Genomic DNA, 10,147 nt, shown 5'->3' with positions numbered 1-10,147 from the left:
GATAGCGTGGAATTGTTTGGAGTTCATTCTTAAAGCTGCAGAACTGCTGTTCAACGCTGGGGAAAAAAAAATAAGAAAAAGCCTGCAATCTCCTTCCAGCACCAGCCCACACAGCCCTGATGCTTGTGGCTGCTGGCATTGCAGGGAAGCTGCTGGCTGGAACAATTCCTTCAGTAGCCTTGAGCGTTTGTCACTCGGGCAGTGGACAAGGGGACAAGGGCATCTTCCTCTTCAGGAGATACAATAATTATTAAAAAAAAAAAGACTCAAACCCCCTCCCCCCCCAAAAAAAAAACCCCCAACCCTGGACAGAACAACCTCTAATATGCATAAAACAGACAAAAATATTTCAAGAAATGTTATTTCATGGATGACTGTAGCATGTATAGAAATGGTGGAGTTTTCTGTTTAGCAGGTGGCAGAACTGCTAATGGTATCCTGAACTTCACATTCTGCATTACTAACAGCTTCAGCATTATGTACTTGTTAGTCAATTTATGAGGCCCATAAGTAGTTCAAGAAACTTAGGAATGAGCCCATAAATGTCATCTGCAGTTTGTGAACTGCAAGTATCTGACTGTTTTGATCAAGGTTTTTATGGGAAAGTTAAATGTTTATTAAAATTATTTACTACTGCCCCACAAAAAGGGAGCAAGACTGCTGAAGAACTTAGGTAGTGATAAGATGTGATAGTTTGTAGGTCAAATGAGTTGGCAGAAAAGCATTTCTGTTTATGTTTAAGTCCAAATTTTTATACAATTCAAAGTTTAGAGTGCATTTAGGTGACCGAGAAAAGGTCTGTGGAGAGGAGGAATTTTCCCTTTCCCATAACCTGCTGTCAGAAATACATGATCTCATCAGGCTGCTTTTCTTGTTCTCAGCATTAGCCTTTTTCTAACACTTTCTGTCCTTGGAGAAATGAATAATAGTGCAACTTAGTTAAAGAAATCACTTTCTGCTCATTCCTTTGTAGCAGTCCACACCGGCATCTCGATTTATGCTCTTTAACAGATCAGTCTCACTGATGAAGCTCAGCTATATTACACTGGAATCTATTAACTTTTTAAACTTTATTATTTCAGTCACAATTAAGACTATCTGAAGCCTCTTCATAAAAAAGGGCCATATCAAAAGCTGTACGTTACCAACTGGATCAATGGATGCATTCATTCTGCATCAAAAATACCTTAAGAAGGACAGATCTCCTGGGGAGGCAAATCTGTATCAATATTTCAGTCTCTTGAATACAGAAGTTTGATACAACGTGATGCAACACCTGAGCTTCCCCTCCTTTCAATTAACTGAGAAATAAAAATTGTCCTTAGAAGGGAAGAAATGCATTTGTATTGTTTCGTTTTCAGGTTTTCCGCCCTTTCATAGCATCATAATGTTCTTTTCATGGGTGGAAAACTTAATCTTCAAGTTCAAGCCTAGATTCTTCATACAGTTCAGGATGAGATGACTTGGAATACCGGGAATATTTCAGATGTAGAAAATCACCCAATTCATCCAGAGCATTCAAAACCTGTAAGACCATGATACTTTGTCAATTCTATTGGAAAAGAAATGAACTTCTACTAACTTTTACTTTACTGCAGAACAAGAAGATAATTTAAAAAAAAAATCAATTAAAGTTTAAAGGACAAATGGGCAAATTTTGCATTCAGTCAACAACAGTGAACATCAGTGCAGTTGTAGATGTACAACAGCATCTATGAGAAAGGAATTTACTCCTTCAGTAGGTTATGGTTTATTAGTAAGTATATCAATTGAGCACAGATGAAAAAAAATTACATTTTTCCAAAAGCACAGAGAGATAACAACCAAGATAAAAAGTTATCTTTGCATGTGCAACAGAAATGTGAGAGGCTATACTTCAGTATTCCTCTATAGCTCCCAAAGACTGGGGTTGCCAATGCGTTTTCTTAGGTAGTACTCAGCTCACAGTGCTGAGCAGAGTCAGCATAAATAGTCTGAATAATTTAAGATCATTTTAGTGAATGTCATTATTTTCTATATCACAGGGACAAATTTTTCTTCATTAATACTGTAATGCAATTTGCTGAGCTGTGTCCCCAGCTCTCAGTGGATTCAAAAAGTAGCTGAGGAACTCTGTACCATAGAGAAGCAGCTCAGTGTTTTGCAGCATCTGACCCCCATTCAAGAGCAGCCAACTTTTTGGCATCAAAGAAGGAAACAGCAACTTTGATTTTAAGCCTGTTTCTGTTAAGCCACTAAAACAAGCTCATAAACAAAAAGTAATTTAGAACAAAAAGAAGTAATTTAGTAATGGTTTATGCAGAAAGATAGCTTCCAGGTCATTAAGGAAGTTATTCTTGGGAACTTGCCCTTGCATAGATCTTTTCTCTTTAGTTGCAGGCTGAGATACAAAAGGGAAATGTTTTCATTGTGCTTGTTACCTGTTGTTACCCTGGGTTTAGGCACAGTCACAAAGTCTTTTGTCCTAAAAGCTTTCTTTCTGCAAGTAATTAAAGTCAGGGCATTTCCATTCCCCCATGCTGTAAGAGAGCCACAAGTACTGTGGCAAAAGCACAGAATGTTCAGTGATGGCTGAGGAGTGCCAAACGTTCCCTGGAAGCAGCAAGGTGCAGGTAGCAAGAAGTGAATGCACCATGATGGCCCAAAAATGAGGTGGGCTTGACATTTGGGGGTGGGGAGAAAGGAAAAAAATCAAAGCAGCAACCTCAAGAGATAAATCTTCAGATCAACTTCATTGCCTGTTACATAAACCAAAATCCTCACAGTCAAACAGCAAAAGCTGGTAAGGACCAACACAAGAACATAGCTATGCTCTGTTCTACAAAATACTACCTTGGTATTATACCTTGTTAATAACTACTGAACCTTTAAAAGCAACAGGAATTTTACACTGCACACATGCAAAGCAGGTTTTTGATGTTTTAAAGCTACCTACACTGGTATGGGAGCTGCTCAGCAGGGCAGGGCTCCAGCCCCCACATCCACGTGTATCTCAGGATGCAAAAAGAGATTCAGGAGCTCTCTGCAGACCCCAGTGCTTGGCTGCATGAACCAGTGGCACATTTAACCCAAATGCATTTCCATGTTCATGGATTTTTTGGTTTGACCATCAACATTCGTGCAAAGAGAGGAAAAGCAAAGCCTGAAATTTATTGTTAAGCCTCTTTGTTTCAGGCCTCCAAGTTGGCTTATTCTGAGAATGAAAGTATCTCAAGCCAGGCCAAAAACACCTTCGGCAAAAAAAAGGAAATGAAAAGTTTCAAAGAGTTTATTTTAAACATATTTCCATGTTGGAACAGAGGTTTATGATGGAAGTCTCAACACAGTCTTAATGATATTTCTGATATCAGAGAAAGATACAGAACTGAAACTTTCCAGACAGCACCAATTAAACTTGATGAGGTTCAAACAGTTCCAAAACTGTTTGCAATTTCCACCTGTACCCCCAAGGCTGTCCCATATACTTCTGCAGTTCAAGAAACAGATGGAAATATGGAATGGAACTATGGGTATGGAAAACTTGATTTTCAATTATTTCCATATAGTTTCAGGTTTCCTACTCTGATAGTTTTGACACAGCATTTAACTTTTGTCTTGCTGTGCTTTTCATGTAGGTTTTTATTAGTGATGACAGATTTGGTCACTATTAGAAATAGAAGAACATAAGAAGTTAACTGTCTCATAACTTACTTCAGAAAGTAAAATGTATAAGGCTCAAATGCCTTTAAAGATCAAGTGCCAAGGCCACGAAACAAACATAAAAATGAATTATTGAGATTCAAAGTAACAGAGGCAGAGCTTCTCCTGGTCTCCTTGGCACCTGAAGTTGATTTGGGCAGGACATGTGCTGCACTCACCGTGTCCAGCATCTCCCGTGTATGTGCAGCTGACACACAAAAGCGAGCCCTGGACTCTGTGATGGGAGTAGCTGGAAACCCAACCACGACCACCCCGATGTTCTTTTCTAACATGCGTCTTGCAAAAGCCCTAAGGAGAGAAAAAGCAGAAGGAGAAAAATCAAAAATAAATTATCCCAAATAAAATGAACACAGACAGAAAACATTCACATATAATGCAACATTAGGTAAAATCCTGTTTTCAATTGATTGAATATTCCCACTGATTTCTGTAAAAGCCAGAAATTTACCAGCAGGACTGAGATTCTTTGCTGCTTAGCAGCTCATGAAGCCAAGTGGGTGTGGAATACTAGAAATGTGATGGCACAGAGGGCTCTGCAGGTAGACATGATTCATTTATGTCAATGAAAGTCTCTGAGTACAAGTCAAACCATGTGGGCATTCACAGTCCATAAGGATGGAAGAGGTTGGGTTTGTGGAAGGTATAAATTCTTGGTTCCTGAACACCAGTAGGAATAAACCAATCTGTGTGATTGTTTATTTGCTCTTACAACTGATCTGCTAGTTAGGAAGGCTTCTGTAGCATGATAAGACCTATAGCCCACAGCCACCCTAAACTACCTACAAATACTTCCTACAGCTCAACACTTCCTTTATGCTACTTCTGACTTCTGGTCTCTGTGTCCAAGTCAGTGCACAAGTGGTGCTTGAGATGAACTGAATGATAAAACATGTAAAGAGCATTCAAAGATCAGATGGGGAAAAAAAAGCATCCTTCTGAACCAGTTCATACATCAAAGGCAATGAGTCTCCTTTAATAATTACAAATTCAAAATAAAAAAAAATCAAATTCAAAATGTTATCAAAAGTATTATTCCAGACCATGTTAAAAAAGGAAAAGAGAAAAAGTTTAAAATTCTGACATCTGGAACAACTCAAAATTAAACCTAGGAGCAAAAGGAAAACAGAACTAAATGACAGATTCAAACTACAGTGTATGTTTCCCCTGGGAAGCACCTACCACAGAGAACATCATCTTCTGCAGTGTGTACCAAATAACCCACAAAATTCAATAGTGTTTATTTTGCCAGCAAGGTTCTTTCAGTACTTACCCTATCTTACCAGGCATATAAAGGAGCAAGGGAACAACAGGAGAATCATCATTGCCATAAATGATGAAGCCCATTTCATGCAGTTTTCGTCTGAAGTACCTTGTGTTTTTCTCCAGCTGACGTACTCTTTGGAGCCCTGAAATGAGCCAGTCAGGAGAAAAGTCAGTGCAAAGATCATAACTGGAGTCTAGTCACAGGTAAGAATCAGGGCTGGGGGATAACAGTTTGGCTGAAATGTGAATGTTGCTATTTGATTGAGAAGAAAAACATGGAATGAGCTAAATGCAGCTGCATTGATTATTATGGCATTGTAGGATGGATGGCTGATACTCCTGTACTTGTGAGGTGCCTTCCCATGGACAGAAACAGTCCCTGTCTGGGGACAGACATGTGGACAATTCCCTGGACTTTGTTGTGCTAATGCAGCCTGCTAGATGACACACACCTACAGAGAAGTAGTGCAAACAGGACATGGAAATAGAGTATTTTCTTTCTCAGCATAACTGACTATTATCTCTGCATTGTCCCTGGCCTCATTTAGCCATGGCTCCACAGATGGGACCCCAGCAAGACTGACAGAAGAGTTGAAAACAATTATTTTTAATAAAGGAAAAAGACAAAAAACAGCAAAGAAAAATGAGCTTGAAAAGGCATTTCAGCCATTTCTTTTGCAGTGCCACAAAGGAGGTGGTTTCTGACAAGTGCAATTGCTTCCCAACCCATTGCATAAAGAGGCAAGAAACATTACTGTAGTAGGAGAAATGTCCTTCCACCATTCCACCTGCATTATCTCTAATCAGTGAGCTGATCTGTGTGCTGCTTTTGCACTGCTGTGAGGTGCTGACAGGCATGGTGCCACCTCCTCCATACCCACATGCCTGCCCAGTGCCAGCTCAAGTTCACACAGCCAAATCGAGCCAGGTCTGCATCTGCCTGACCTTGCCGGGAACAAAACTGCCAAGGGACCCTTAAGCAGATGGAGTCTCCAAACCTAATCACTGTTCAGTAGCTTGTGTCTGCCCAGCAGAGGTAGTGAGAATGTGTGGTAAGACTGGGAGTTAGAAGGACACAGTTACACTCTCAACTTCCATTTTCCTGCTGTTCATCAGCCCATACTTTCAATTTCACTTACATTATGTCACCAGACATGAACACTGAAACCTCCAGTGCAACTCATTTCCTCTTTTCCCTTTGCCTTTGCACGGATATTATGTTTTCACTCTCCATTTATGTTTTCATTTTACTTTACATTTTGTTGGCTTCATTCTTCATTTACCGCTTTCTGCTGTCACCGTTCTCTGACTGGATGCCAGCTTCCTAATTCCCCATCTTGCTCTGAGTAATCACAGTGGCCAGTAAGGCACTTGTAGCAGCTACATGCTACCTTTGGTAGATTTGTCCTCAGACCACATTCTGCCCCCAACATCTGCTCTGGCTTTTCTTCCTTTTCCCTCTTGCCTGAAGTGGGGCATCAGCACACTTACACGAACCTCTTCTACATTAATATTTCTGAACATGTGTAGGGTTGAACAAGATCTACTACTTCATTTGTTCTGTATCCTCCAGAGTCAAGGTCCTGCCAGTGTTCTGGCTGGGAAATTTATAGGGAAACTGGGACTTGCTTCACAGTGTTCGGTGTTTTGCTTGAACAAATTAAGAGATCTCATAAAAACAGTGCATTTGTAACTTTATGCACAAAACTGCCCACGCAGACAACCTGTTACTGACAATCTCAGTCATTCAGTTTAAAGCACTCAGTGGAAGAGATCTGCTGGGTTAGAAAAGGCCACAAATAGTTTAACTATCTCTCTAATGCTGCTAAAGCAAAAACAGCTGTGCCAGAGCAAGGAAAACAAATGAAACACAAAAGCATCCTACTACAAAGCTTTCCAGTCACTAATAAAAACAATAGTCTGTGGTATTTCCAAAAATATTTTTGGTGTAGTAGATCTCAAAGAAACAGGAGGAAGTATTGAGGAGGAGGAGGAGGAGGAGAAGGGACGGGGAGATGATGGTAAGGACAGGGAGTTAGAGAACTACAGAATAACGTGGTTGAAGTCTAAAGAGAGAATTTTTCCCTTGTAAGAAATTGTAAAGACGTTATTAGCACCTCCTCAATGTCCAAGCTATGAGGAGGAGGGTGGGGGAGTAACCTGAACTCAGTGCTCAAAGCCACTGCTGTTTCTTGCTATCTTAGCAGCCCCTGAGCGAGTTTCCAAACTCTCAGTTGGAAAGCATTTGAAACTACTAGATTTTCAATTAGGGAAAGCTTTTCATAAATGCAGATGTTCTTGGTGAGTGCAGCTTAAGCCTTGCTGCCTTCTCCTTTCTATTCATGTGTTTACCACAGAGCTGGAAACACAGTGTGAGCCACGCAGGATTCCAGGCTGTGCTGTTCGCTATTTATCAAACCATATGCGCCGGACCCAGAGTTGAACAGTTTTGTCTCCACTTATTTTTGGTGTTGGAAATTTAGACTCCAGCTAAGGAAACTTTAGAGCTGGAGGTTCAGGCAACCCCCCAAAAGTCAAACACCTCTTCCTTTTCTAATCTTCCTTTCCTGGTTCTATATCCTCAAACAGTCTGTGATGCGAGATCCCCCCTTTCAAGGCTCCCTCTGGAGCTCATTTCAAGCCAGCCAGTGCTGATGCAAAAGAGCCACTTGGATGTTTTAGCAATATCCCAGAATACTAATTTCATTTGCAGGGATGCATTAAAGAGCCAAATAAAAGATCAGAGCACTCACATATATCTGGAGGGAAAAAAAGCACATTAGGAGACGATTGCTACACACTCTGTATTTGTGGGTGGGTGGCTGGGAGGAACCTATTTCTTTACCAAATGTCAACACTTTCTCATGTTAAGTTTTGTGGTCAAAGACAACAGACACACATCATATATGCAGAGCTCTTATATGCTGTCCCAATAAGAGCAATAAACCATTAAAATTTGTAGCTGGATTTCAACACTCTTTTTCATTCTTTTATGGGACCTTCCAACATCAGATAAAGAGGCAGATCTGAGCAAAATGTTTATTTTTGTCTCACTGGCCTGATTTTGTCCCCACACTGCAGATTAAGAGTGATGAATTCAGTTTAGAATCAGGTCTTAATCCAAATTAACTGTGGGATGTTTAACTAAAAGCATCACATTTAGGAAGCATTTTCTTTGATTCCTGAGGCTGGGATCTTGCATCCTTTAATATTTATTGAAGGAAAATCTGCCAAGCAGACTTGAACAAAAAGAATATGCCTGCATCTATGTAAGTGTAAGAATTTACCTGTATGGGACTAATTAGAGGATCAGGTCCCTAGACAGTAAATATTTGTTACAAAATTCTTACTTTGCCAAATCCTTGAGGATTTACAGTCTGTGCAAAGAGCTTATAGCACAGCATGCAGCATATCCAGAGAGTTATATTCCATGAAATATGTGAACCACAACACAGCATATGTTTGGAAAAAAACCAGCCTGGACAGGGAATACCAACACTCCTCTATTTGAAACTAAGCACACTAATGCTCCAGAATATTCAACTAAGGCTGAGAACAACTTTATTAAGTGCTCTATATCTTCTTATTGGTTAAATTAAGAAGGGACAGAAGGAGAGAAAAGTGAACAATAAACAATTCCCAAATTTCACAAGTTATCTTCACGCTGCTGGGAACACACATAGGTGGTTTATGGGGATTTTTCTGAAATAAAGGATTAATTGCCTGGATGGTACAAGAAAAGCAGATTTAATTATTTATTTATTTATTTGCATCAGCAATCCACCTTCTGCTGGCAAATTTAGAGTTTTCATTTGGTTGCACCACTTTAAAAATATTTGGTTTACTGCAAAGTTCTAAGGTGTCGGCAATTCTGGGAAAAATGCTGATTATATTTTTATGTGACATGGATCATTGCACACTGCTGGCTTTAGCTCATTAATTTATGCAGGCTTTTAGAAAGTTTTATAGCTCAAAATTAATATGGTTTAGTTGAAAGAAAAATACCAAAAGAATGCAAGAGAGAGAGATAAATAATAAAATGCAGTAGCTCATAATTTCCTTGAAGCAACCAACATTTTAAGAGAGCCACTTGGAGTAACAGACTTGGCAGAAGCTTTCTAACACATTTTGAGGGCACCTGACATCAGGAAGGCATTCTGATTACATATCTGAGGGCCTGATCTGAGGCTGGCTTTACCTGGCACAGCCCCATGCACTTCAATAGAACTCTGCTGTTCATGCCAGCTGAGGACCTTATCCTGGCAGCAAAAGGGGCTATAAAACTATCAGCTCTCTAAAACAAAACTTCATTTTCCTCTTCCAGAGATGTCTGCTTTTGCCTCCTGCAAAATGCTCACGAGCAGAGAAGCTGCCTGCATCCAATTCCTGCACAAACACTCCACCTTTGAACTCTTCCTGTCGGCTCCTACCCTTGGAAGTTGTGACTCAGTCGACTGAAAATAGGAATAAGCAACCTGGAGCCTTTCATATCAAGATCTCAGGTGTAGGAGGTGAAGGAGAGATATTTTTCCTGAACCCAAGCCAGGAAAGCTAACCCCACACCGTGCTGGTTTTTGGCAGGAGGTGGACTCTTCAAGACACAAATCCACCTGCTTTAATCTTTTCCAGCTGTTGTTCCATAGGGTCTTTCTAGATAATTTGTTACACAATTGAGCTTGTACATACTAGTGTCAGTGTTCCTTGGATGGAGCGCTCAACTCCCTGCCTTCCTCTACTAACAACTAGCTAGGAAAAAGCAATCTTCCATAGGATAAAAAAACCTGGAAAACAATAGCTCTTTCCCACTAAACTATTGCAGATGGATAGATTTCCTTTTTTTTCCTCTGGTTCCATTTTAAGAGTAACACACATGTACCTCCATGTGCATTAAATCACAAATAGAATGCTATAAAACCGGGGCACCTAAAGGAAATATGTTCTCAGATAAAACAATCTTAATAAAAAATAACTTTGCTATGAATTGGAGAGAAGTGAAGACATTTACTTCTACAATCTAATACTAACTAGAAATCTAGTAATTTCAACTTAATTCAGTTGCTAAATAATCCCTTAAGGACTTATTTTAACTGTGAACTGCTGTAAAACACTTTTCAGAGAAGATTAAGGGAAGAAAAATAGCAATTTCACTTGAAGAAGAAAGGAGAAAAACTCTAAAGATTTGGTC

At 39.8% G+C, this 10,147-nt stretch overlaps 1 protein-coding gene across 1 annotated transcript in view; it reads right to left on the bottom strand.

Moving 5' to 3' along the window:
- Positions 1-307: 307 nt before the first annotated feature.
- The window catches only part of SPTLC3 (serine palmitoyltransferase long chain base subunit 3), a 148,701-nt gene continuing 138,861 nt past the window's right edge, over positions 308-10,147 (bottom strand). The window contains exons 17-19 of the mRNA XM_054630083.2: positions 4,970-5,105; positions 3,858-3,987; positions 308-1,525 (exon numbers count right to left, since the gene is read on the bottom strand). Of these exons, the coding sequence (XP_054486058.1) occupies positions 1,412-1,525; positions 3,858-3,987; positions 4,970-5,105 (380 nt within the window). The 3' untranslated portion in view covers positions 308-1,411. The remainder of the gene's footprint in view (positions 1,526-3,857; positions 3,988-4,969; positions 5,106-10,147) is intronic.

Source organism: Agelaius phoeniceus, chromosome 3, assembly GCF_051311805.1.
Source record: "Agelaius phoeniceus isolate bAgePho1 chromosome 3, bAgePho1.hap1, whole genome shotgun sequence".
Taxonomy (NCBI): Eukaryota; Metazoa; Chordata; class Aves; order Passeriformes; family Icteridae; genus Agelaius; species Agelaius phoeniceus.
The sequence above is the reverse complement of the archived record's forward strand: the minus strand, read 5'-3'. Positions and strand labels throughout refer to the sequence as shown.